Below are 27062 nucleotides of genomic sequence, written 5' to 3'. Positions count from 1 at the left end.
GACCTACTGTCCCTCTCCATGCTGTGTAGACCTACTGTCCCTCTCCATGTTGCATAGACCTACTCTGCGTTTCTCTTTCCATCTCGCTCTCTCCCTCTCTCATCCTGCTTTTCTCCTCTCTCAACGGTTTCCTCCCTTTCTCTATTACTATCATCCTCTCTCTCTTTTCATTTACATCAATCCCTTCCTTTTTCCTCTCTCCTGACTGCCACAATGTAAAAAGAGCTGCAGGCACACAGACACAGAGCAAGGGGCAGGCTGACCAGGAGAGGGAGTGAGAGACCCAGACACACACAGAAAGAGAGAGAGTCGGTCCAGGGCAGTTTAGACCCACAGCTGGGTCATTGTTTGTCTGTCAGTGGCCAGGGACAGAAGGGCTCTGTGTGGACCGCTGGACGGGCTCTGAGACGTCTCCAGCCAGCTCCACATGACACTGGTCTGCTTGAACCCCTCTCCCTCCAGTCCTAGCCTTTCAACCTTCCTTCATAGACACAGGGGCGCGACAAACTTCCAAGGCATGGATTTGGAATGGGACAGTTTCAAGAAAGAACACTCCCTGGCAGTTCTCAGCAAATGTCATCAACAGTTCTATATTCTTGGCTCGCTGCCAATTCCTTATCAAAGCAATATTGAATAAAGATCTCTATTCCCTCCAAATGTTTATTTTATTTTTATTTAACCTTTATTTAAATGACATAATAATTTGTTGCTTTGCTGTAATGATGTGTTATGGTCTGTGGTGTTGTGGTAGGCATCAATCAATAGAATGGCCAAGATTGTGTCATAGCATAGAATCAAATGGCGTTTTTACTGTCACTGGCTGTCCCACTTGTCCCATTTCTACACCACCCTAAACAAACACTTTCTCCAACCCCCTCTCTTTCTCTCTGTGGGTTCTGGTGAGTATTTGGAGAAGTTCTCCCTACCTCTCTCTGGGACTGACTCACTCACTCACTCACTCACTTACTCACTCACTCACTCACTCCCTCACTCTCTCACTCCCTCACTCTCTCACTCCCTCACTCTCTCACTCCCTCACTCTCTCACTCTCTCACTCTCGCTCTCTCTCTCGCTCTCTCTCTCTCTCTCTCTCTCTCTCTCTCTCTCGCTCTCTCTCTCTCTCTCTCTGAAAGCACTTATGTTCTTCTTCCATCTCCCTCCAAGCCATACGCCCACACACAAGTTAACATACATTAACATGTACTACTTACATACACACGCGCCCACACACACACACTGCTCACAAACACACAGAAAATACACAGAACACACCTATACACTAATTTCTGCCCCATTTTCCCTCCTTCTTGGTCCCCTGCCATGACTACAGTGTTCCCTAGGAGGCTAGTCTTTTCACAGTTTAGCACAATGGGCACAGAGACACACTGAAAGCAATACAGAAACACATACACACACATACAGACAGACACCAACAGAAGTACACAGCCATTCTGTTCTGCTCTGGCCGGGACTTCTTTAAGACATTCCTGAGATACTCTCTAGCCAGCCATGAACGATCAACTCCCTCCCTTCCCCTCATCAACACACACCACCCTTCCTCCTCTCCTCCCTTTATCCATCAGTCCTCACCACCACAGTGGCAGTCTCCAGGCCCAGGGAGCCCCAGCTCAGGAACAGAGCCAGCCAGGCCAGCACCGTCATCCTGGGAGGAGAAAAACCACACACACAGGGGTCAGCTAAGCACCAAACACACCTCCTAGGAACCATCATATATTACACAGCCTACATGACACAGAGTCACAGAGCATTACAAACGCAGTGTTGTTCGATGCAATACAACACACAGGGTTTAACTGTCGGTCTGTCTGTGTGTGTGTGTGTGTGTGTGTGTGTGTGTGTGTGTGTGTGTGTGTGTGTGTGTGTGTGTGTGTGTGTGTGTGTGTGTGTGTGTGTGTGTGTGTGTGTGTGTGTGTGTGTGTGTGTGTGTGTTGTGTGTGCGTGTGTGTGTGTGTGTGTGTGTGTGTGTGCGTGTGCTTACAGGATGAGGAGCCAGCGGACCTGTTTGGCTAGCCCCAGCAGGATGAACAGACACACTAGGAGGTCCAGCAGCAACAGCAGCACGTAGGACAGCCACCTACAGCCCAGGAGATAACAGCCATCTCAGCAATAGGACACCATAGAACCACACAATGCAGGGAATACACTTCCAAATACATTTCTATGGTGCTGAACGCAAAACTCAATCTTTCAGCAAACCACAAGGGAGTGATTTACTGGCACACCCTATGTGTGTTCTTAACACTCAATTTAAAACCTTGAAGAAGAAGACACTCCCACTCCCTTCTCTCACCTGTAGTCCTCGTTGACCATCAGTGTGTTGGCTGCCCAGCCAGGGGAGAAGGGGCTTGGCATGACCCCTCCGACTGGTGCCACTGTGGGGGCCATGGAGGGGGGCACAGGGGTGAGGGCCGCTATGGGAGGATCTCCGCTATTGTTACTGCTGTTCCAGGCACCCCCGTCAGAGGAGCGAGCCATGGTCAGAGAGGTGAGCAGGAACACCACGTTCTCTGACAGTCTCCTACAGTTCCGGGTGGACACCAAGTAGGGCTTACTGCCTGTAAACAGCTCCTCCATGGTGGTCAGGGGCCCAGCGATGGACAGCTGTAGCCCAGAGATTGTGTCTGAAACCTGGGGAGGCAGAGAGGGAGGGGTGGGGCAGGACAGAGAGGTGGAGGTTATAAGTCATACAATCAATCTCATGGTCATGTAATCATAGAGAGTTTGTAGTTGTATAATCAACAACATGGGGTGGGTGGAGATTGAATTACAATGAAAAACATGTACAGAGGAAAGAGGGCATCCATCACCCAGACATATAAACCACTGAGTGACCGCGTGGGGACAGACATATAAACCACTGAGTGACCGCGTGGGGACAGACATATAAACCACTGAGTGACCGCGTGGGGACAGACATATAAACCACTGAGTGACCGCGTGGGGACAGACATATAAACCACTGAGTGACCGCGTGGGGACAGACATATAAACCACTGAGTGACCGCGTGGGGACAGACATATAAACCACTGAGTGACCGCGTGGGGACAGACATATAAACCACTGAGTGACCGCGTGGGGACAGACATATAAACCACTGAGTGACCGCGTGGGGACAGACATATAAACCACTGAGTGACCGCGTGGGGACAGACATATAAACCACTGAGTGACCGCGTGGGGACAGACATATAAACCACTGAGTGACCGCGTGGGGACAGACATATAAACCACTGAGTGACCGCGTGGGGACAGACATATAAACCACTGAGTGACCGCGTGGGGACAGACATATAAACCACTGAGTGACCGCGTGGGGACAGACATATAAACCACTGAGTGACCGCGTGGGGACAGACATATAAACCACTGAGTGACCGCGTGGGGACAGACATATAAACCACTGAGTGACCGCGTGGGGACAGACATATAAACCACTGAGTGACCGCGTGGGGACAGACATATAAACCACTGAGTGACCGCGTGGGGACAGACATATAAACCACTGAGTGACCGCGTGGGGACAGACATATAAACCACTGAGTGACCGCGTGGGGACAGACATATAAACCACTGAGTGACCGCGTGGGGACAGACATATAAACCACTGAGTGACCGCGTGGGGACAGACATATAAACCACTGAGTGACCGCGTGGGGACAGACATATAAACCACTGAGTGACCGCGTGGGGACAGACATATAAACCACTGAGTGACCGCGTGGGGACAGACATATAAACCACTGAGTGACCGCGTGGGGACAGACATATAAACCACTGAGTGACCGCGTGGGGACAGACATATAAACCACTGAGTGACCGCGTGGGGACAGACATATAAACCACTGAGTGACCGCGTGGGGACAGACATATAAACCACTGAGTGACCGCGTGGGGACAGACATATAAACCACTGAGTGACCGCGTGGGGACAGACATATAAACCACTGAGTGACCGCATGAGGACAGACAGATAAACCACTGAGTGACCGCGTGGGGACAGACAGATAAACCACTGAGTGACCACATGAGGACAGACAGATAAACCACTGAGTGACCGCGTGGGGACAGACAGATAAACCACTGAGTGACCGCGTGGGGACAGACAGATAAACCACTGAGTGACCGCATGAGGACAGACAGATAAACCACTGAGTGACCGCGTGGGGACAGACATATAAACCACTGAGTGACCGCGTGGGGACAGACATATAAACCACTGAGTGAGGACAGACAGATAAACCACTGAGTGACCGCATGAGGACAGACAGATAAACCACTGAGTGACCGCATGAGGACAGACAGATAAACCACTGAGTGACCGCGTGGGGACAGACAGATAAACCACTGAGTGACCGCATGAGGACAGACAGATAAACCACTGAGTGACCGCATGAGGACAGACAGATAAACCACTGAGTGACCGCGTGGGGACAGACAGATAAACCACTGAGTGACCGCATGAGGACAGACAGATAAACCACTGAGTGACCGCGTGGGGACAGACAGATAAACCACTGAGTGACCGCGTGGGGACAGACATATAAACCACTGAGTGACCGCGTGGGGACAGACATATAAACCACTGAGTGACCGCGTGGGGACAGACATATAAACCACTGAGTGACCGCGTGGGGACAGACAGATAAACCACTGAGTGACCGCGTGGGGACAGACATATAAACCACTGAGTGACCGCGTGGGGACAGACATATAAACCACTGAGTGACCGCGTGGGGACAGACATATAAACCACTGAGTGACCGCATGAGGACAGACAGATAAACCACTGAGTGACCGCGTGGGGACAGACATATAAACCACTGAGTGACCGCGTGGGGACAGACATATAAACCACTGAGTGACCGCATGAGGACAGACAGATAAACCACTGAGTGACCGCGTGGGGACAGACAGATAAACCACTGAGTGACCACATGAGGACAGACAGATAAACCACTGAGTGACCGCGTGGGGACAGACAGATAAACCACTGAGTGACCGCGTGGGGACAGACAGATAAACCACTGAGTGACCGCATGAGGACAGACAGATAAACCACTGAGTGACCGCGTGGGGACAGACATATAAACCACTGAGTGACCGCGTGGGGACAGACATATAAACCACTGAGTGAGGACAGACAGATAAACCACTGAGTGACCACATGAGGACAGACAGATAAACCACTGAGTGACCGCGTGGGGACAGACAGATAAACCACTGAGTGACCGCGTGGGGACAGACAGATAAACCACTGAGTGACCGCGTGGGGACAGACAGATAAACCACTGAGTGACCGCGTGGGGACAGACAGATAAACCACTGAGTGACCGCGTGGGGACAGACAGATAAACCACTGAGTGACCGCGTGGGGACAGACAGATAAACCACTGAGTGACCGCATGAGGACAGACAGATCCATATCACACCTGACAAGTTTACACCCCACTTTCTCTCCCTCTCCACCAATATATCAACCACACACACACACACACACACACACACACACACACACACACACACACACACACACACACACACACACACACACACACACACACACACACACACACACACACACACACACACACACACACACAGCAGGATAGATATTGTACATGTCTGAAATTTGCTGGGAGGGAGGAGCCAGAGTACTCACCAGCAGATCGATGGAAGCCAGTGTGTAATTGGCTGTGAGAAGAGACGAGGTCAACTGATATATCCCATCATTAGCCTCACTGTTGCCATAGAAACCAACGCCTACAGCAACACTGCGAAAAGGGGAACAGGGATTGAGGGAGAGAGATTCATGTTTAATTCAGTTTGTACTGTAAGTACATATAAAATGAATTTGACACAAGATGGAACTGGTAAGAGTGATGTGAAATGTGAGAAATGGATGAATGAACGATCGAACGAACAACCACAGGAAAACATAAGATAGCTTGGAAGAGTCTTAGCAGTGCCTGCATCTGCAGTCTTCAGTCGGCGTGATATTAAAAACGTAAAAAATAATCACATATATATCTCTCTGTTATTCAAATATTCAGATTAAGGCTTAGGCCAGATGTTCACCAAATCCCCTTGCACCCGAGAGCAATGGTATGACCCAATCTCCCTCAAAGTATGTGACCCAGATTAGAAAGCGGGAAAAAGAGGAGGGGGTGTTTCATACAGTCAAACGTGTATGTTTTCTATGACAGCATCATGTGTGTCATATATGTGCTCTGATGCACAACTTGAAGAATAGGATGTCATTTGAGATTTTCCCACAATGCATTTCTAAAACTAAGATGTCTACTACCATGTCTCCCTTTTTCATCTAAACAGCAAGAAGGTCATGTATCAGAGAGAGAGATGACATCATCACGGCCACAGGGGGGAACAGGACCACCATAACACAAACACCTGCAAAATGATGACATCACTGAAGTGGAAATCAGATCTGGAGCACATTGTGCTGTTTGATAAAGCAGTGACATCAACTCAGGCTGACAATGCAATCCGATAACATGTGACATATGACAGCGCTATGCTGCTGAGACGGGAGGGGACATCCAACATCACGCTGCTGAGACGGGAGGGGACATCCAACATCACGCTGCTGAGACGGGAGGGGACATCCAACATCACGCTGCTGAGACGGGAGGGGACATCCAACATCACGCTGCTGAGACGGGAGGGGACATCCAACATCACGCTGCTGAGACGGGAGGGGACATCCAACATCACGCTGCTGAGACGGGAGGGGACATCCAACATCACGCTGCTGAGACGGGAGGGGACATCCAACATCATGCTGCTGAGACGGGAGGGGACATCCAACATCATGCTGCTGAGACGGGAGGGGACATCCAACATCACGCTGCTGAGACGGGAGGGGACATCCAACATCACGCTGCTGAGACGGGAGGGGACATCCAACATCACGCTGCTGAGACGGGAGGGGACATCCAACATCACGCTGCTGAGACGGGAGGGGACATCCAACATCACGCTGCTGAGACGGGAGGGGACATCCAACATCACGCTGCTGAGACGGGAGGGGACATCCAACATCACGCTGCTGAGACGGGAGGGGACATCCAACATCACGCTGCTGAGACGGGAGGGGACATCCAACATCACGCTGCTGAGACGGGAGGGGACATCCAACATCACGCTGCTGAGACGGGAGGGGACATCCAACATCACGCTGCTGAGACGGGAGGGGACATCCAACATCACGCTGCTGAGACGGGAGGGGACATCCAACATCACGCTGCTGAGACGGGAGGGGACATCCAACATCACGCTGCTGAGACGGGAGGGGACATCCAACATCACGCTGCTGAGACGGGAGGGGACATCCAACATCACGCTGCTGAGACGGGAGGGGACATCCAACATCACGCTGCTGAGACGAGAGGGGACATCCAACATCATGCTGCTGAGACGGGAGGGGACATCCAACATCACGCTGCTGAGACGGGAGGGGACATCCAACATCATGCGGTGTCAGAGCTGAAGGTGTTTAACTGTGGGTTTACTATACGAGAACCCAATCTGACTCAGTAAACCCTGCAAATTCTAATCTGGACCAGATCCATTTCATTATTCTCCTCTAATCAGGGACTGATTAAGACCTGGGACACCAGGTGGGTGCAATTAATAATCAGGTAGAACAGAAAACCAGCAGTACTCCGGACCTCGTAGGGTAAGATTTGAATACCTGCTGCCATCTCCTCATGCAAACTTAAAATGAACATCCTGCCACAATGTGACTAAATGCCCTCATGACAGTGGATGACAACATAGTCACCAGAGAGGGAACAGAGGAGAGAGGATTCAATACGCTGAGATGGAACTTATGACATCATCGTCACGGTGATAGGAAACCACGATTCAATTTCCAAACCACAAACATGCTGTCACAAGCCCAAACACCGAACCTCAGACGCCTGGTCCCTGTGGTCAAACCACAACTTGACCACGGTCAGTTAGGTCAACTGTCTGTGTCAGATATTGCCGGGAACAAAATACTAACACATTGTAAAGCAGGGACTGGACACTACTTTCTACAGTGCTCTGAAAATAACTTACATCAAAACACACACATGGTTATTGGACTATTGGGAAATAACGAAAGTTAGAAGATGGTACTTCTGTATTATAAAAAGGATTCCCTTTCCTCTATCCTTGTGACAAATGGTCATATGGTTTGGTCACAGTTCATGAATACAACACTCATGACACTGATGTCACAAAGACGACAGGACATCACAATGACCCTCATGACATCACAACATCCCAATGGCCCGCATAAAGAGGTCACAATGACATCACATTGACCCTGGCAGTGATGTCACAATAACCTCTCTTACTCACCAGCACAGTGTGACAGCCGCCACCGACACCCAGGTGATGCAGCAGATACCCCGCCCTTTCTTGCCTCCGTATCCGTGGCCCGTGCTGCCCTCTTCATCCTCCTCCTCTTCCTCAGATCCCTCGCTCCGGTCACCACGGCGACAGCAGCAGTAGTGTATAAGGAAGGAGATAATGACGAGGAGGGAGAGAACGAGAGCAATGGCCGAGAGACTAGAGAGGACCAGTAGAGTCTGAGAGAGTGGGGGGGGGGGGGGGTCAGAAAATCAAATTAAACACAGCACTTTACAGACTGATTCTTATGGTAACACTGTCACTGTACTTGATTGCACAATGGAAATGCATTGCTAAGTAACATTATCCCTCTGGGCAAAAACCGGACATAACGTAAAATCAATGTCCATATTCGGTTGATATTTAATTGCATTGCTAACGTGAATAAATCAACCCTTGAAATTCTGTTGTTGATTTACGGTGGAAATCTGGTTCAAATTTGTGTATGTTTTATTTCTTCATTTTTCAACACATCATGCACCACTGTCTAACTAATAGAAGGAATGAAACTCCCATGAGCCTCCTCCACACCATTTGAGAGTCAAATATTGAGCCCAGACTGTAGCAGCTAGGGCTGGGTAAATGTATCAATATACTGTGTTATGAATAACAACAGGGATTCAGAGCAGCTGGGAGGTGCACGTGTTAGTCATGAGGACATCAGTGTAGTCCCAGCCTTTAACATGGGAACCTCAATATTCTGCAAGAATCCCTACAGTGTATTTATGCAAAAGAGCTAAATAACAGGTTGATATTGTGATACTGAAAATCACAACTTTTATTCAAAGCAACTTACAGTCATGGGTGCATACATTTTATGTCTGGGTGGGCCCGGGAATCGAACCCATTACCCTGGCATTACAAGCGCAATGCTCTACCAACTGAGCTACAAAGGACCACAACAACGTACCACAATATTTTTTGGTCCTATAATTCTACCGTGACAAATGGCATACAGCCTACCTACCCAAGCAGTGGAAGTGAAAGGTGATTAGAACATAAAGTGTATAAAGTTATCCAGGGGACATCAACTAAAAAGCTGGAGGCTTTTCACACACACACACACACACACACACACACACACACACACACACACACACACACACACACACACACACACACACACACACACACACACACACACACACACACACACACACACACACACACACACACACACACACGTATGACTCCATTCAGAAGAGCATACCTACTGCATTCATTAACCAGTAATTGAATGTAATAATATCATTCCTGACTGTTTAACATACTGAACGTGATAAAGGGTGAAAATCTACCTTGTATCACCACGCTACTACCTCAGCTGCAAGCTGTAGTGAACATTAACATTAACGTTACTAAGCCCTGTCACATCTCTCCTGTATCTCATCATCAGCCTGCACTCTGACATACTAACATCTATCATTCTCAACTTTACTGGAGAGCGCATTTAGCCAGAACACATATCTACAACATTATCCCTCTCCATCTGCCTGTCTCACTCTCTCCCTCCCTCCCTCCCTCCCTCATTTTCCTCTCCTCCACCTTATCTCTTATCCCTCTCTCCACTGCCTCCTGCTCTCTATAGCCCCCCCACCCATCCATGTTCCCCCTTTTCCCTCACCTACTTTCTTTCCCCCACTCCCTCTCTCTCTCTCCCCTCCCTCTCTCTCCCCCCACTCCCTCTCCACACTCCCTCTCTCTCTCCCCCTCCCTCTCGTCCGCCTTCCTCTCTATCCCCCTACCTCTCTCCCCCTCCCCTGCTCTCTCCCCTTTCCTCTCGCTCTCCACTCTCCTCTCGCTCTCCCACTCTCCTCTCGCTCTCCCACTCTCCTCTCGCTCTCCCACTCTCCTCTCGCTCTCCCACTCTCCTCTCGCTCTCCCACTCTCTCTCGCTCTCCCACTCTCCTCTCGCTCTCCCACTCTCCTCTCGCTCTCCCACTCTCCTCTCGCTCTCCCACTCTCCTCTCGCTCTCCCACTCTCCTCTCGCTCTCCCACTCTCCTCTCGCTCTCCCACTCTCCTCTCGCTCTCCCACTCTCCTCTCGCTCTCCCACTCTCCTCTCGCTCTCCCACTCTCCTCTCGCTCTCCCCCTCTCCTCTCGCTCTCCCACTCTCCTCTCGCTCTCCCACTCTCCTCTCGCTCTCCCACTCTCCTCTCGCTCTCCCACTCTCCTCTCGCTCTCCCACTCTCCTCTCGCTCTCCCACTCTCCTCTCGCTCTCCCACTCTCCTCTCGCTCTCCCACTCTCCTCTCGCTCTCCCACTCTCCTCTCGCTCTCCCACTCTCCTCTCGCTCTCCCACTCTCCTCTCGCTCTCCCACTCTCCTCTCGCTCTCCCACTCTCCTCTCGCTCTCCCACTCTCCTCTCGCTCTCCCACTCTCCTCTCGCTCTCCCCCTCCTTCTATCCACGCCACTGCAACTCTATTAATAATCTGTGACCTACTTGTATACATTCACTGCCACCCTCACTTTCTCTATCCCTTTTTACTCTCTTTCTGTCCTGTCTTCTGTTCCCCACTACCTCCTCACGTTACTCATCCTCTCCTTTTACTCTCTCTTTCTGTCCTGTCTTCTGTTCCCCACTACCTCCTCACGTTACTCATCCTCTCCTTTTTACTCTCTTTCTGTCCTGTCTTCTGTTCCCCACTACCTCCTCACGTTACTCACCCTCTCCTTTTACTCTCTCTTTCTGTCCTGTCTTCTGTTCCCCACTACCTCCTCACGTTACTCACCCTCTCCTTTTACTCTCTCTTTCTGTCCTGTCTTCTGTTCCCCACTACCTCCTCACGTTACTCACCCTCTCCTTTTACTCTCTCTTTCTGTCCTGTCTTCTGTTCCCCACTACCTCCTCACGTTACTCATCCTCTCCTTTTACTCTCTCTTTCTGTCCTGTCTTCTGTTCCCCACTACCTCCTCACGTTACTCACCCTCTCCTTTTACTCTCTCTTTCTGTCCTGTCTTCTGTTCCCCACTACCTCCTCACGTTACTCATCCTCTCCTTTTTACTCTCTCTTTCTGTCCTGTCTTCTGTTCCCCACTACCTCCTCACGTTACTCACCCTCTCCTTTTACTCTCTCTTTCTGTCCTGTCTTCTGTTCCCCACTACCTCCTCACGTTACTCATCCTCTCCTTTTACTCTCTCTTTCTGTCCTGTCTTCTGTTCCCCACTACCTCCTCACGTTACTCATCCTCTCCTTTTACTCTCTCTTTCTGTCCTGTCTTCTGTTCCCCACTACCTCCTCACGTTACTCACCCTCTCCTTTTACTCTCTCTTTCTGTCCTGTCTTCTGTTCCCCACTACCTCCTCACGTTACTCACCCTCTCCTTTTTACTCTCTCTTTCTGTCCTGTCTTCTGTTCCCCACTACCTCCTCACGTTACTTCTTTTTCCTCTCTCTTTCTGTCCTGTCTTCTGTTCCCCACTGCCTCCTGTCGTTACTCGTCCTCTCCTTTCTACTCTCTTTCTGTCACTGTCTTCTGTTCCCCACTACCTCCTCACGTTACTCACCCTCTCCTTTTACTCTCTCTTTCTGTCCTGTCTTCTGTTCCCCACTACCTCCTCACGTTACTCACCCTCTCCTTTTACTCTCTCTTTCTGTCCTGTCTTCTGTTCCCCACTACCTCCTCACGTTACTCATCCTCTCCTTTTACTCTCTCTTTCTGTCCTGTCTTCTGTTCCCCACTACCTCCTCACGTTACTCACCCTCTCCTTTTACTCTCTCTTTCTGTCCTGTCTTCTGTTCTCCACTACCTCCTCACGTTACTCACCCTCTCCTTTTTACTCTCTCTTTCTGTCCTGTCTTCTGTTCCCCACTACCTCCTCACGTTACTCATCCTCTCCTTTTTACTCTCTCTTTCTGTCCTGTCTTCTGTTCCCCACTACCTCCTCACGTTACTCACCCTCTCTTTTTACTCTCTCTTTCTGTCCTGTCTTCTGTTCCCCACTACCTCCTCACGTTACTCACCCTCTCCTTTTACTCTCTCTTTCTGTCCTGTCTTCTGTTCCCCACTACCTCCTCACGTTACTCATCCTCTCCTTTTACTCTCTCTTTCTGTCCTGTCTTCTGTTCCCCACTACCTCCTCACGTTACTCATCCTCTCCTTTTACTCTCTCTTTCTGTCCTGTCTTCTGTTCCCCACTACCTCCTCACGTTACTCACCCTCTCCTTTTACTCTCTCTTTCTGTCCTGTCTTCTGTTCCCCACTACCTCCTCACGTTACTCATCCTCTCCTTTTACTCTCTCTTTCTGTCCTGTCTTCTGTTCCCCCCTACCTCCTCACGTTACTCACCCTCTCCTTTTACTCTCTTTCTGTCCTGTCTTCTGTTCCCCACTACCTCCTCACGTTACTCATCCTCTCCTTTTACTCTCTCTCTCTTTCTGTCCTGTCTTCTGTTCCCCACTACCTCCTCACGTTACTCATCCTCTCCCTCTCATTCTCTCTCCAAGTGCTTTCCATTTCTTTTGTCTTTCTCTACTGGCGGATCATTTGAGAATCCCTCTCTCGGTACCGTAGACATGTTGTAAACATGCAATGTGTTTGACGTAGGGAGTAGAGACATAGAGCCACTGGAAGGGAATGGTGAAACCTAGAAATGAACAACAACACAACAAAATGGTGTGTTTTCTACCACAAAGACAATATAACATGTTGCTGTTACTACTACAGTCTCCAGATTAAAACACTCAAACCAAATCCTGCTCAAACCGTACTGTGGAACTGCATGTGGAATTGCATAACGATGATGAGAATGAATGTGAAATAAGATGGCGTCTGTAGTGGAGCTGAGTGATGTAAACTGAACTGTGCTGGAGATGAGACAGAACAGTGTAATTAAGTGCTAACAGTTTTGAGGAGAGACAGCCAGGTGATGTAATATTTCTGACGAGTTGAAATCCAGGTCAAGATTCTTCTGAGTGGTCTGGGCTCGTTTCTCTGTCAATAACTAGGCCACTTGCACCACTAGCATGAATAAGCTGTTTAAATGTTCTAATAATACCACTAGGATTCTGCAGATGTCGCTGTGCAAAACAGAGAGGGTTCTTTATGATGCAGTATTTAACATGAGGGGTGGGGGGGTTCTGTATCATTGCGGTATCAGACTTGGTTCTCATTCTTACCAAGTGCAATACATCTTTTTCATTGAATCTTAGCTGTCTTTTATTGTCGATCTTGTTGTTTGAACCAAGAGATAACTTGAGATAAATATGAATCAATCAGTCAACTGTGATTGGCCAGTTGTAGTTTGCGATGGATGTGATTGTCTGTGGGCGTTTTCTGTTACCTGTTGGTACTCCCAGCTGTCGGGGATGAAGAGGTTGTCTCTCATCGTCATGGTGAGGTCCAGCCGGGGGAGGGCGTGGCACATCCTCACCCATAGCGAAGGGGTGTAGCTGGGCACGGTCGCCATGGCAGCCATACTCTATCGCCTAACCCCCCCTCCTCCACCCTGTTGAAAGGAACTAAGAGGAGAGAAGGGTTAGAAAATCAAAGGTGTGTAAGTGATAGACATATTCCACATTTCCACACCAGTGGCGGACCAATGATAAATACTATGAGTAAACAAAGCCTTATGCTGTATGTGGTGCCGGGTGATGGCTATTGCAACTGAAATGTTGTCTGTCTACCACTCCTTCTTACACACTGTGGTCGAGCCAGGGAAGAAAGATAAGATGTTTCAGAACAACCCTGCTGAGGAGGGAGGGAGGGAGGGAACTAGGGGACATCACCTCACCAACCACCCCCCCAGTCTGTGGGAGAGCCAGCCAACGGTTGAACAGTTGTCAGACATGCTCATGTTCACTGAAACTTCCTATTTCATCAATCAGTGTACTGTAGGTGGGTCAGGACAATGTGAAGTTTCTCCTAGACTCTGATCTAAGGTGATGTTTACACTGTCTTCTCCTAGACTCTAATCTAAGGTGATGTTTACATTGTCTACTCCTAGACTCTGATCTAAGGTGATGTTTACATTGTCTTCTCCTAGACTCTGATCTAAGGTGATGTTTACATTGTCTTCTCCTAGACTCTGATCTAAGGTGATGTTTACATTGTCTTCTCCTAGACTCTGATCTAAGGTGATGTTTACATTGTCTTCTCCTAGACTCTGATCTAAGGTGATGTTTACATTGTCTTCTCCTAGACTCTGATCTAAGGTGATGTTTACATTGTCTACTCCTAGACTCTGATCTAAGGTGATGTTTACATTGTCTTCTCCTAGACTCTGATCTAAGGTGATGTTTACATTGTCTACTCCTAGACTCTGATCTAAGGTGATGTTTACATTGTCTACTCCTAGACTCTGATCTAAGGTGATGTTTACATTGTCTTCTCCTAGACTCTGATCTAAGGTGATGTTTACATTGTCTACTCCTAGACTCTGATCTAAGGTGATGTTTACATTGTCTACTCCTAGACTCTGATCTAAGGTGATGTTTACATTGTCTACTCCTAGACTCTGATCTAAGGTGATGTTTACATTGTCTACTCCTAGACTCTGATCTAAGGTGATGTTTACATTGTCTACTCCTAGACTCTGATCTAAGGTGATGTTTACATTGTCTACTCCTAGACTCTGATCTATGGTGATGTTTACATTGTCTACTCCTAGACCACATCAAACTCATTCCACAGAGTTCTGAGTGTCTGCGGGTTTTCGCTCCTCCCTTGTACTTGATTGATGAATTAAGGTCATTAATTAGTAAGGAACTCCCCTCACCATGTTGTCTAGGTCTTAATTGAAAGGAAATAACAAAGACCTTCAGAAACTAGGCTGTCCGTGGAATGAGTTTGACACCCCTGTCCTAGACTCTGATCTAAAGGTGAGGTTTACATGGTCTTCTCCTAATGCTTATTAAAGTAAGGAATTGTGAAAGTCAAGGTAATCTAATCCTAGATCAGATCTATGCCTAAGGGCTTGTACCTGGAGCGAGGAGGTATGCAGGGTGAAACCCTGTGGAGCAGAAACCACAGAGCAAGAGCAGACATTGCTAGTTATTTTTGCTCAGCTTCTAAGCTACATTTGGATGACGGTCGTGGTCAATTCCATTCCAATTCATTCAAGAACTGAAGTGAAATTCATCTGGCTGAACTAACTGAATAGAAATGGGACCTGCCCACACCTGGATTGGATGTGCGTGATTCCTCTCTTATCCAGGGGACATCAACTTAACCAACTACCCTGTCGTCTCTACTAACAACCTACTTCATCATGCTCCTCCACCTATGGGAGCAGAGGAAGGGAGATAGTGGGAGGTCCAGTGGCAATCTCAGCCACACCACACAACCAGCACTATATAATGGAGGCAGAGTTGGGTCAATACAAGAGGGAGATTCAACCCCCCTCAACCATCCTGGAAATTAGAAGATACTATGACAGATAGTATGTCTACAACAATGATGCACTGTAGCAGCAACCACCCTCCAAAGGGAAGGAGAGGGGGGGGGAAACAAGGGAGAATAGGCCAGGCTTCGTAGCCAAACTCCACCACCACACCCTGCTGAGAGACACTGCTTCCCCTCCTGTCCTAAAGCCCAGCCAAGGGGAGAAAGTAGGGTAAATACAAAGGGAAATCCGGTTATCCCAGATAGACACCGCAATCTACATTACAATCACAGAGCTATGAAGAGGGGATGAGGGGTGATGGTAAGGGGGCCACGACACTGATTGTGCAGATTAAGAGAATACCAGGGTTTTACAGTTGAAGACAAGAGGGTTTCAATAGAGCCTATAAAATGAGACCAGCACAGACTAGACCATTGACAGGAGTTGTACTGAGGAGTAGAGACAGGGAGTTGTACAGTAGAGCAGTACATACAGTGAGACACAGACGAACGTTGAGTAAAGACACAATAGTGTACTTGATAGCATCTAACAGGGAGGGATTCTTAGATTTGGATTCTGCACCAGGCTCCAATCTTGGTTTTGCTGTCTTTGAATGTTTAGAACATTCAGCACTGTATCACATGAATTCTCAGCCTTTTTAATGATCCATCTGTATGAGCACACAACACTACATTTGAATAGAAGCACTACACAATACTAAATATGATCAAGAATCGCATATGACCATATCTGATCTATTTTACAAATATCAATCCAGTCTTTTTACTGTAGCAGCCGTTTCAAATCAATGACGTCTCAATGGACATAATAAGTCCAGGTGTTGGGGTCATTGTTTGAGATGTGTGTGTGTGTGTGGTGTGCGTGCATGTGGATTTGGGGCATCCCTGGCCCAGAGAGGGTTAAACAGACAACCCAGACAGTCAATCCCAAGCTCATTAGAATAAGCCTGTTCACCTTAATGGCTCCAAACCCCCAACTGTCAGTAACAAAAATCAATGACAACACTCTGTTTCACTTCTGAACAGTGGGAGCAGAATGGTTTCACACACTGCCGTCCATCCCCTCACAGTGAGGCTGTCAACAGACTGGTGTTATTGTTGTAGTCTCACATTGTTATGACCAGACTCTTATGGTATATCAACAAACAGGATTTTTCATGTTATAGTCTTGAATTATTCGGCTGTGAGGGTGGTAGAGGATGTTGTCACATTAGGTGAATTATAGGAATGTTGTTGTGTGGTTAGACTACAGCGTGAATTGAAATTCAATTCATGTTACTTGGAAAAGTCTACATTAACAATATTTGGCAATTATCATAAATCTGTCTGTCTGTCTGTCTGTCTGTCTGTCTGTCTGTCTGTCTGTCTGTCTGTCTGTCTGTCTGTCTGTCTGTCTGTCTGTCTGTCTGTCTGTCTGTCTGTCTGTCTGTCTGTCTGTCTGTCTGTCCACAAGCAGATGTAGTGTCAACAATGGGAACTAGTGCTAACATGAACCCAGAAAGGGGATGAGGGGGCACCAGGGAGGGAGCACCTTGTAGGGAGCAGCCTTAGCTGATCAGTGGTCCAGCAGTAGTTGTCAGAGGGAGGCAGGGAGGCAGGCTCAAGTTGACGTGATGCTTCCTGCCAGCTTGTTATCATGCTGGTTACCATTGCATAACTGAAGGAAAATAACAGGGAGTTTGCACTCATGTGATAGGGGGAGCAAGGAGAGAAGGGGAGAGGAGAAGGAGACGGAAGAAGGAAACCCAAACTACAGCCTTCTGTGCTGTGCACTAGCTGCTTCAAAACCAACAAGAGACTCTCAGGAACAACAAAGCCGAGGAGAAATGGATAGAATACAGTAGAATAGACGTCAACTATCTGTCACTGCACTGAACCAAGCTGACCGACTCAGCCCTGGGAATGGCTCTGTTATGAAACAGTCACTCAGCTATTTGTATTGAGGGAGACTCCAGAATATGTTTCTCCACGAGGCCATTTTGTAAGGCGGTTAATGAGGACGACTGAAGATTTGCAGCTGGGAAGAAAATCCTCTTTGGACAGTAAAGCCACCTTCTCCTTTATCATGTATTGCACCACATATTCTCATTACTACACATCACAAACAACAGCTTTCCTCTGGGCCACTGGGTATGAATAATGACATGCAAAAGAAATCATCATGCCACACGTTAAGGCCCAATGGTCCCCCTAACGACCACTTAAGGACACTCTTAATGATTGGAGTTTGAGACAGTTATATGGCCCTGTGATACACACCACAGCCCAGTTATCATCAGTCAGTGGGGACATGAATGGCCATTCAGTGACGACTAATGTATCTACACTACCGTTTAAAAGTTTGGGGTCACTTAGAAATGTCCTTGTTTTTGAAAGAAAAGCATTTTTTTGGTCCTTAAAATGACATCAAATTGATCAGAAATACAGTGTAGACATTGTTAATGTTGAAAATGACTATTGTAGCTGGAAACGGCATATTTTTTTATGGAATATCTGCATAGACATACAGAGTCCCATTATCAGCAACCATCACTCCTTGGTTCCAATGGCACGTTGTGTTATCTAATCCAAGTTTATCATTTTAAAAGGCTAATTGATCATTAGAAAACCCTTTTGCAATTATGTTAGCACAGCTGATAACTGTTGTGCTGATTAGACAAGCAATAAAACTGGCCTTCTTTAGACTAGCTGAGTATCTGGAGCATCAGCATTTGTGGGTTCGATTACATGCTCATAATGGCCAGAAACAAATAACTTTCTTCTGAAACTCATCAGTCTATTCTTGTTCTGAGAAATGAAGGCTATTCCATGCGAGAAATTGCCAAGAAACTGAAGATCTCGTACAATGCTGTGTACTACTCCCTTCACAGAACAGCGCAAACTGGCTTTAACCAGAATAGAAAGGGTAGTGGGAGGCCCCGGTGCACAACTGAGCAAGAGGACAAGTACATTAGAATGTCTAGTTTGAGAAACAGACGCCTCACAAGTCCTTAACTGGCAGCTTCATTAAATAGTACCCGCAAAACACCAGTCTCAACATCAACAGTGAAGAGGCGACTCCGGGATGCTGGCCTTCTAGGCAGAGTTGGAAAGAAAAAGCCATATCTCAGAATGGCCAATAAAAGATTAAGATGGGCAAAAGAACACAGAACCTGGACAGAGGAACTCTGCCTAGAAGGCCAGCATCCCCGAGTCGCCTCTTCACTGTTGATGTTGAGACTGGTGTTTTGCGGGTACTATTTAATGACAATAGTCATTTAGGGGTTAGGATAACAAAGAAAAAATAAATCCATTCAAAATCCTATTTTCCCTAACCTTAACCCTAACCCTTATCCTAATTGTAACCCTAACCCCTAAGCCTAAAATAGCCTTTTACTTGTGGGGACCAGCAAAATGTACACACTTGTCCAAATTTTGGATACAAGGATAGTTAAACCAAACCATACCATACCCACATTCACACACATTTCCCCAAATCAATGAAAGATTGAGTGCATTCAGCTGCAGGCTACTCACTGCTTGTAGAATCAATAAATCCAACATGGAGCTTTGGAGTGAACAAGAGTATAACATACAACCTCATTTAGAAGCTTGCACAAAGTCAAATGTAGCATTTGAGAGAGGTTTGCTGAAGATGAAGCTAAGCAAACTATTCAGTGACATACAATGTGATATTTTATTAATATAAATAAAATATCTCTTATCAACTATGATAAAGTAGAGAGATGGACAAAACAATCCAAAACAGAGTGAATCAAACTAACATGGTTCAACCTCAATGTTTTATAAATCATTTCCTAATTGCAACATCAGCCAATGCACACACATTGCGTAAATATCCAAACATTTGATGTAAAACCCAGGCTTCTCTCCACTTTCCATCATTGAACATAAACTGCAGTGGTCTAACAGTGCATGAAGAATCTATTTCACTTGACTGCCCATTAATCTTGTAGAATACACAGACAATTCACCCATGGTGAATGAGTGATCCGTTTCTTACCTTTGACTGTAGCGTTGGGAGGGTGTTCTGCTATCTCTTGCTCTTCTCTGGTGTTCCGTCAAATATCTACACTCACTGAAGTATACCGTTGCCAACCATCAGCGCTGGATCCTCTTGGGAAAAATACTCATCCTGAAATATATTGGTTTAGGGACATGAACCCCAAAAATATGTAAAATGTAAATAAATAACAGGGTCTGTTTTTGTTTTTGAAATATTAAACCCGCCTTTGATTGTATGGTTGTCTGGTAACAGTGGAGAGGTGCTTGTGTTGATGGATAAGAGAGGAGCCCTCAGCGCAAGAGAGAGAGGAGAGAGAGGAGAGAGAGGGAGGAGAGAGAGGGATTAGGATTGAGAAGACACCCCAGAGGGACCCTTATCGTCATGTCAGAACCCCATGCAGGCAGCAGATCGCTCAGCCAGGCGACTTCACAACAAGGCAGCGACACGATTGTGCCCAGCGATAATGAATCTGTTAACGGGGACTAGGGCTCCGTCCACTCTCAGCTCACACAAAAGATGATGCTGCTGGGCGATACAGACACAGCTCTAACTGAAACCCCCATCAACACCCAGTCACACACACACACAACATACCAATCTCTACACTCTCAGATTAGGAGGCAAAAAGATGACCAAAATCAACAAATCATCACAAAAAAAATCTACGATTGTCTAAATGCAAAAATACAAAACGAGAAAAAGGTCAAATTATTCAAGTTTGAGTCACATTTCAGATTTGTGCACAAAAACTCCACAAAATATTTGTTGAAGAAATCTCCTGTGTGGTTAGGCAGGGCAGTGTTTGGCTGTGTTGTGCAGAGAGGAAAAGAGAGGGAGAGGTAGAGATCAACATATATTTAGGCAGAAGCAAATAAGCACACCACTTAGATGGATACTGAGAGCAAGAGAGAAGGGGAGGGAGGGAGGGCAGGATGGAGGGTGCAACAAAGATATTGTGAATAGGAAAAAAGATGGGTTGTCAACTGGGCAGTGAGTGAGCGTGAGAGAAAGAGGGAGGGATGGAGGGTGAGCGATGAATAGAGGGAGGGGAGTTGCAAAACCAGTTTCGAGTGGAGACTGCAAAATAGTATCAACACCATGATTCAACAACAACCAGAAAAAGCAGAGAATGAGAGATGCTCTTCCATGATTGTGGGTGATTTGACTGAAAAAGAGGGGGATTACAAATAAACAATAAAAACAAAGTGAGAGCGGGTGGAATGAGAGACCAGGGTGTTTGTGTGCCATTGGAGGATGGGGGAGAACGAGAGAGCGAGAGGGAGGGGTGGCGTTCGTTTTTCTGTGTCACTGAAAGGGAGTGGGGGAAGGGAGTCAGAGAGATAATGCGAGCAAGGGAGCGTACGGGAGTGAGAGAGAGAGAGAACACACTAGTGTGCGTGTATCTAGGAGGAAAACGGGGGAGAGAAAATTATATTACGTATGCAAGAGTTACTCAGAGAGAGTTAACCGTGCCTCCATTCAGTCCCAGCACTATACTGTAGCAGCCATCCTCTCTCCTCTATTTCCTCTCTCAAGCCCCTCATCTTATCCTCCCTTTATCATACATCCCTCTTCACTCTCCATCCCCCTCTCTCCATCTATTTCTCCTCTACATCCCGCTCTCTCCTTTTTCATCCCTCCCGCTCCTCTCTCCCTCTCCCCCATCCCTCTCTCTCCTTTGTCCATCCAGCTCTCTATCCCTCTATCCTCCCCCCATCCCTCTGCTGTTACACAGAAATATCACCACTCAGACATTCACAAAAATTACAAGTTCAATATTTAATGTCCTTGGCAATCCAAATGTCATAATTCTTTGTAAAAGCAGACATTTTACATGATCAACGTAGCAGCGATCAGTGGGTTTCTGTTGGATTATATTAAAATATTCATATTAAATTCATCTTATTGCAATTATAAAATCATGTCTGTAGACGCAAAGTAAGAATTGATTGGTTGAGATGCAGTTACCCTGATGGAAGTAAAAGACACAACAATGAAACTTAAGAACAGTGCTATTTCTATGCTTCCCGTTCTTAAGTTTCATTGTTGTGTGTTTTACTTCCGGTTTTGTACACCAGCTTCAAAAAGCTGAAAATACAATATTTTGGTTATTGAAAATATATTTTACAGCGGTTTAGATGGTACAATGATTCTCTACACAAAACCAGCAATGATTGCTTGTTTGGTCACAAACTGAAATTAGGCATTCTATTTGAATTTCAGCAACCAGGAAATGGCGGAGCGATTTCTGCATATCGCACCTTTCAATATAAAACTATGGAGACTGTGAGGTGTGGAAATGTGGGTTCTGTGCTTTGTAAAATAGCACCTCCATACCTAACCAAACACAAACACAGACCAAACACAGTGTCTCATAAAACCCATCCCCAGTCATCCCCATGCTACACAGGTGTAGCCTATTTATAGGCAGTCACCCATAATTCACCCCCTTATCCACCTTCAGCTCCCCCACCCCCTCAAACACCCTCGCCCCCTCCCGGTCCTTCACCTTGGCCAGGGTGAGATGGTAGCGTGGGTTGAAGGAGTCCCTGTGCAGCCAGCCCTGCTCTCTGAAGGCCTCCTGTAGGCCAGCATTTAGCTGCTGGAGGTGGGGCTGAGGCTGAGGGCTCAGGTAGAGAATCTTCCCACCAAAGTGCTTCAGTTTCAGGGGGAAGGAGACGGCCACAGGGGGGTTGCGGTCCAGGTAGGCAAAGCGTTGGAGCATCTCCCCAGCGCCAGTGACCTCGGCTGGGCCGGGGAGGACCAGGAGACAGAGGGTGACGTGGAGGGAGGAGGGGGGCAATCAATGAGGGGTGGATGAGGGGAGGAGGAAAGTGAGCTCCTCCTGAAGGTGCTGGAAGGAGGGAGTGTTGGCCCGGAAGGTGATGAAGTGGGTGGGCTTACGTTTGGAAGGCCGGCCTCCACCCCTCTCTGTTCTCTGCTCCACAGGCACAGACGGACACTGGGCTAGGTCTGGGCCTTTCTCTCCATCCCAGTAATCTTTCCATTCTTCCTCCTTCTCACCTTCCTCCCCCCTGCTCTCGCTTTCTCTCTGGGATACTATGACGACTAAAACGGAATCCTTCCCAACGTCCTCTTCCAAGGGTTCTGATTATTTTCCTGCTTCCTGTTGGTTCAGTGGAGTACTTCCTGTGCCTGGTCTGGTCGACTCAGGCATCTGAATAATTGTCTTGCTCTGATTTCTTTCCTCCAAGTGTCCGTTTTCAACATCCTGTTTTATCAGGGACTCTTCACCCTCCTCTGTAGTGATGACTCCATCTTGTTCTTCTCTTGATTCACGGTGGTCGTTTTTGGGGTCTTGTTGTTCAACATCTTGTGTCCCTGTCCCTGCCAACAAGCAGATTTTGAAGGTTAACCAAACATAATGACAAAAACATGTTATAGACTAACAAAGTGAAGTAGAACAATATGTTAATCCAGGTTCTAGAGCTGTGGAACTCCCTACCTTCCTCCCTTCCCTCCCTCTCTCCCTTCCTCTCTCTCCCTACATTCCTCGACCTCTCTCCCTACCTTCCTCGCCTCTCTACCTACCTTCCTCGCCCTCTCTACCTACCTTCCTTGCTCTCTCTACCTACCTTCCTTGCCCTCCCTCCCTCCCCTCCTCCCTCGCCTTCTATCCTTCCTTCCTTCCCTCCCTCGCCCTCTCTCCCTACCTCCCTCCCCTCTCTCCCTACCTCCCTCCCTCCCCTCCCTCTCTCCCACCCTCGACCTCTCTCCCTACCTTCCTCCCTCTCGCCCTCTCTCCCACCTTACCCTCTTGCCTTCCTTTCCCTCACCCTCTCTCCCTACATTCCACCCTCCCTCGCCCTTGCTTCCTCCTCGCTCTCTCTTACCCTGCTCTTGCTCCTCCTCCTGCCCAAAGGGGGCCACCAGACACTGTCCAGTGGATCCAAACACCCCGTCAGTCCTGTTGTTGCGGTCCCAGACTCTACGCCCTCTATGGGTGAAGTAGTGAATCCTGTGTCTGGGCAGGAGTAGCTCAGAGGAGTAGTCACAATCGCAGGGGTCGATGTCCCAGTTGAACTCAGAGAAGGGCCACTCCAGCACCCCAAGCGGTCCACGTACCCCACCACAAAGTCCGCCGGCTCCACCGACGGGTCTCACAGTATCCGAGAGATGACATCATCGGCTGTACACATGCAGAGCTTCTTGGTTGATCCTGAGGGGAGAACAAAATAGCATATTGTTCTGTATGTTATTGCAGTCCCTGAAATAAATATTAAAGAGCTGAAAAGATAATATAGAATTTGTATTTATTTATCATTGTAACAGTTTAAGGATCTACAGCTCTCAAAATATGTTCTCTGTTTTTGTTCTTTCTAATTCCAGGCCAAGCAGCAGACCTGTCAGCCATGCAGGCCAGGGACAGCCAGTGAGAATGAGAACTCAGGTACAGTATTGAAAGGGCTTAATGATGACAGATCTTTGAAGAGTTCATATTTGCTCTGAAGTGTCTCTCTAGCCCAGGAGGCCAGACTGAGTGCCAGTGAGAGAGGTGGAGGAGCTGAAGAAGGAGAATGCTGGTTAGAAAACACACAAAATGTAGTCACTGCGCCACATTTACATTTTCTTTACAGGTGTAGGATTACTGTGTATACTATATCATATAATGTGAAATAACATACAATGTGAAATAACATACATGAAATTGTATTCACAGACAGGCCAGAAGTGGCATTCTACGTTGCTTTGACTTACTCTGGGAGGATAGGACCCTTCAATGCTGACATCCCACTGGTCTACAGTAAAGTCTTCCCCAACAAATCAGAAAGGCCTACAACTCACTTACAGGTAATAGCTACAACTACCTACCTACCTACCTACCTACCTGTATGGACATGAGAGTACATTCTGGGCCAGCTAACGTTACTGAGTGCTGATGGAAATTGTTGATCTCTTCCTGTTTCTGCTCTGGTGCAGATATAAGTGATAAAAGTCGACTAAATCAGATTCACTTTAATGAGCCTGTCGTTGTGCAACTTCTGATTAGGACAAGCAGGACTCATTATGTCAGGGGTGTCAGACTCATTCCATGGAGGACCTAGTGTCTGCTGGTTTTTGGTTTTTCCTTTCAATTAATACCTAGACAACAGGGTTGTTAATTAATCAACAAAGGAGAGAGAAAGACAATAGAGAGATAATAGAAAAGTAATAACAGGTAATAATACAAGCAGATCTCAGAGAGATCATACTGTCTGATGAATACACTGTTAGATTCTGGGTTAAACTTGGAACATTGTTATACTCAGAAGTATAGTATCTGAGGAGTGATAGAGACTGGTTTTTACATCAGAAGTTAATGGTTATCTATAGGAGTCAGATGGCTTTGGAATGTGTTGGGTGGACAGGAGGAAGTCACAGGATTGCTATAGGGGATACGGGTGGAGATCTTTGGATTAGGCATCAAGGGGGCTGAGGTCAGGTCAGATCCCCTTAAGGGAGAAACAATGGTTTATTACCCTATAACTTCGTCTTCCTGTCGAACCATAAAATATGTACCGATTAGAGAGAAGGAAGAGTGCCTAAATTGGAGTATATATACTTGTGTTGGTGGAATCATGTTTTGTCTAATGCAGCTGTATTGATCCTCTGGGAAGAAATAAACTTGGTTAAGCTTTCATGGTGTCCGTTGAGTTATTTACTCTTGAGAATTAGAACTTAACAACACAAATCAAATCAAATCTTATTGGTCACATACACATGGTTAGCAGATGTTATTGCGAGTGTAGCTTAAGATACAATCAGTGTGGAACATATCGTTACTCAGGCAAACCCAGACTTCCTTTAGAGAAGATGAGGATGGGGTGAACACCAGTGGAGGCTGGTGGGAGGAGCTATGGGAGGATGGTCACATTGAAAAGCCTGGAATGATATCAAGCACATCGCACATATGAAAACCACGTTTGACTCCGTTCCATGTATTCCATTCAAGCCATTACAATGAGCCCATCCTCATATAGTTCCTCCCACCAGCCTCGACTGGTGAACACCCAACTTCCTAGGTACCACGATATTAAAAACGGTCCTTCATAATTTGACCATACCTAGATAAACTTCAGTATTGTGTAATTATCAAAATATGAACACTCTCTTTCACCGTCATTTCTGCTCTGCCTCTAAAGAAGCGTATATGCCCTAGTTAGGCCTACATCTCATATGTGTACACGTACCAGCAGTGCACACAGAATCCAACTGAATGACAAAACATTACCTGCCGTCACCTGAGGTCCATCTTGGCTGGGACTGGCTGGGACCTCTGTCTTTGGCCCCTCTGTAGCTCTATGCTCCTGTGCTCTCCTGTCCTCCAGGTTCTCAGCAGTCCAAAGGCACACCTGTCTCCTCTGACGCCATAGTCAATCAACCTGTGGGTGTAAAAGATTATTATACAAAAGTGTTAACTCTGTTTTTTTTGTTTTTTTCACCTTTATTTAACCAGGTAGGCTAGTTGAGAACAAGTTCTCATTTGTAACTGCGACCTGGCCAAGATAAAGCATAGCAATTTGACACATACAACAACACAGAGTTACACATGGAATAAACAAAACATACAGTCAATAATACAGTAGAACAAAAGAAAACAAAAAGTCTATATACAGTGAGTTAAGGCAATAAATAGGCCATGGTGGCGAAGTAATTACAATATAGCAATTAAACACTGGAATGGTAGATGTGCAGAAGATGAATGTGCAAGTAGAGATACTGGGGTGCAAAGGAGCAAGATAAATAAATAAATACAGTATGGGGATGAGGTAGGTAGATAGATGGGCTGTTTACAGATGGGCTATGTACAGGTGCGGGGATCTGTGAGCTGCTCTGACAGCTGGTGCTTAAAGCTAGTGAGGGAGATATCTCTGAAGCTGGAGACTCATGTTTGCAGTTCGTTCCAGTCATTGGCAGCAGAGAACTGGAAGGAAAGACGACCAAAGCAGGAATTGGCTTTGGGGGTGACCAGTGAAATATACCTGCTGAGAGGTAGCCTGCCCTAATGAGGATGTAACTACAACACACCCAAGAGTTAAGATAACAAGTTATACAATGCCACCAACATGTTAAACATTAATAAAACGATACTGTAGTACTGTATAATATATGCATTATGACACATTATTGTTGTTAGTTACCTGAATGTACACCCTCTAACTTGTTCACAGATTCTGTCTGAAGCTACCGTAAATGTGCACTTTGACCTTTGGTATGTTTGTACTGAGGGGGCTTGTGGGAAATGTAGGTCTATGTACGTCAGTGATGAG

General features: G+C 47.0%; 1 protein-coding gene and 1 long non-coding RNA gene across 19 annotated transcripts in view; both read right to left on the bottom strand.

The window, feature by feature from the left end:
• The window catches only part of LOC106605768 (protein tweety homolog 1-like), a 48049-nt gene extending 27424 nt beyond the window's left edge, over positions 1-20625 (bottom strand). For 3 of the 9 annotated variants that reach the window (XM_045699777.2, XM_045699775.2, XM_045699779.2), the window contains exons 1-7: positions 19789-20359; positions 13726-13903; positions 8390-8619; positions 5682-5793; positions 2312-2649; positions 2000-2095; positions 1591-1663 (exon numbers count right to left, since the gene is read on the bottom strand). In XM_045699777.2, coding sequence (XP_045555733.1) covers positions 1591-1663; positions 2000-2095; positions 2312-2649; positions 5682-5793; positions 8390-8619; positions 13726-13860 — 984 coding nt within the window. In that variant the 5' untranslated portion in view covers positions 13861-13903; positions 19789-20359. Of the gene's footprint in view, positions 1-1590; positions 1664-1999; positions 2096-2311; positions 2650-5681; positions 5794-8389; positions 8620-13725; positions 13904-19788; positions 20363-20385 lie in introns of those variants that run through there. The other 6 variants (XM_045699743.2, XM_045699754.2, XM_082960663.1 and 3 more) reach the window with 4 other exon arrangements.
• A 926-nt stretch (positions 20626-21551) lies between these two features.
• The window catches only part of LOC106577145 (uncharacterized), a 5720-nt gene continuing 209 nt past the window's right edge, over positions 21552-27062 (bottom strand). Inside the window, exons 1-5 of one of the 10 annotated variants that reach the window (XR_014380291.1) lie at positions 26934-27038; positions 26024-26174; positions 24156-24316; positions 23646-23971; positions 21552-23139 (exon numbers count right to left, since the gene is read on the bottom strand). This is a non-coding gene — a long non-coding RNA (uncharacterized LOC106577145). The other 9 variants (XR_014380287.1, XR_014380285.1, XR_006760117.2 and 6 more) reach the window with 9 other exon arrangements.

This window comes from Salmo salar, chromosome 02 (assembly GCF_965601325.2).
Source record: "Salmo salar chromosome 02, fSalSal1, whole genome shotgun sequence".
Lineage (NCBI taxonomy): Eukaryota > Metazoa > Chordata > Actinopteri > Salmoniformes > Salmonidae > Salmo > Salmo salar.
Note: the sequence above shows the minus strand (reverse complement) of the source record. Positions and strands in the feature narration are given on the sequence as shown.